The sequence below is a fragment of the Atta cephalotes genome (assembly GCF_000143395.1).
Source record: "Atta cephalotes unplaced genomic scaffold scaffold00076, whole genome shotgun sequence".
In the NCBI taxonomy this organism is placed as follows: Eukaryota; Metazoa; Arthropoda; class Insecta; order Hymenoptera; family Formicidae; genus Atta; species Atta cephalotes.
Genome location: NW_012130140.1, coordinates 313,169 through 314,872, shown reverse-complemented (window position 1 = coordinate 314,872; position 1,704 = coordinate 313,169). Strand labels below are relative to the sequence as shown.

General features: G+C 28.5%; 1 protein-coding gene across 2 annotated transcripts in view; it reads right to left on the bottom strand.

The window, feature by feature from the left end:
- LOC105624349 (complexin) overlaps positions 1-1,704 on the bottom strand; it is a 98,624-nt gene that overhangs the window by 64,242 nt on the left and 32,678 nt on the right. The window contains exon 2 of one of the 2 annotated variants that reach the window (XM_012205709.1): positions 1,356-1,358. The exons of the other annotated variant lie outside the window; for it this stretch is intronic. Coding sequence (XP_012061099.1) covers positions 1,356-1,358 — 3 coding nt within the window. The remainder of the gene's footprint in view (positions 1-1,355; positions 1,359-1,704) is intronic. 2 annotated transcript variants of the gene reach the window in all.

Genomic DNA, 1,704 nt, shown 5'->3' with positions numbered 1-1,704 from the left:
TCTCTTTGTGTGAGACACGTCGGTGATTTTACGACGTCGCTTCTCTTCGAGACGAAATCGGGTGCCAGTAAGGCTCCGAAGGAATTACATTTGAAATTATAATACCTCCTCTTTTTTATACTCTTGAGAGTACAAGCCATTCTCTTTTCGGATTTCCTTTAAAGGTCCTTTTGTTTCCAAGGATCGCATGTTCTATGTGTGTCACGGCAAAATTACAACTTGGATTTATAGCATTATTAATAATTAAAAGAGAATAATATTGTTCTCGAACGTTTATGAAATCTCGATGGTTTTATCACAACTCCATTATGCATGTGAAGAATGTTTTCGAATTAATTAATTAAACATTTCTCCGAGAGATATGTTAATTAAATTAAATGGAAAAAATCATTTCTTGCTAAAGGTCTTTTCATTTTATGTATATTATACATGCATATAAAGAATTGTAATATTTTAAAATCAATACTCTTTTATTATAATATCCATTCATATCATATTATAATCGAGAATTTGATATCAAATTTCTGAATTAACCAGCGAAAATTTTTTTTTTTTAAATAAAATCGTACATTATTCCCGCATTGTTTTATATATTTATTACCAAGAGAAATAATTTAATAATTAGTAACATTTCGGATTATAATTCTACAATTTTGATTATAAAATTAATAAAAGTATATAAATAAATAGTAACAATATATTAAAATTTATTACATTGTTCTATAAATGTAATAGATAATAGTAGATAATAGTCTTAAAAATCGATAATAAATTAAATACTGTATAAATGAATATAGATAAAAAAGTATATTTAAAATACTTGTAAAGATATTACTTATAAAAAATATTAATTAATTAAAATACGTACAGTATATCTAGAAAGTCATTTAAAAAATACATTAGCTAATTAAGAAAAATAAACTTACAAAAGAATATTTTTGCAAGAAGAGAATAAATTTCAGAAAAAAAAATCTGCTTTTCCGATATATTTGGGTAAATTCGCCGCCAGTCTTATGCCCGTTTGTAAGAAATGACCTGAGGGACATAGAATGTGAAACGCCTTTGACATTTTAATATTCTCTCGAAAAATGCTCGACTTTTATGTCGAAGCGTCTATTGACTTGGCGCTGAAAAGAGCTCGTTGCAGATTCCCGTACATTCGTGGTGTTTACTCCTCCTTGAAAACTCCGCTCGGAAGTGACGGAACTGCCGGGATGAGAAAATAAAGTCTCTCTACACTGACAGAACGTGTGCAGACAGAAACTATCAGACAGAACATGACTTAAATTCTTTACGTATGCCAAGTTGGGAATGCGAAAAGTCGTAATAACCTGTAAGTACTTATACTGATTCACTGTCTCTCTCATCATCTTTTTTATTTTGCTGTTGTATATTTTATTTTCTCATTTTGAATCCGGTTCGTATATTAGCTCTTCATTTTATTTTTTTTAAACCAACTATTTTGGTTATATTACTTTCAATTAGAAATAAATAAAAAAATTTAAGTTCTCGTTTCCGAATATTTCTTCATTGAAAGAAAAGATTGGTTGCTGCAACAATTTAGGTAGTAAATTATGACATAGTATTTTTATATGGTTGCAACAACCAGTTTTTGGTTGTAGCAACAAATTTTTAGTTGCGTTTGCCTATCGAAATCATATACTGACATTGCGGATAGTCTATATAAATAGTAGTCTATATCAA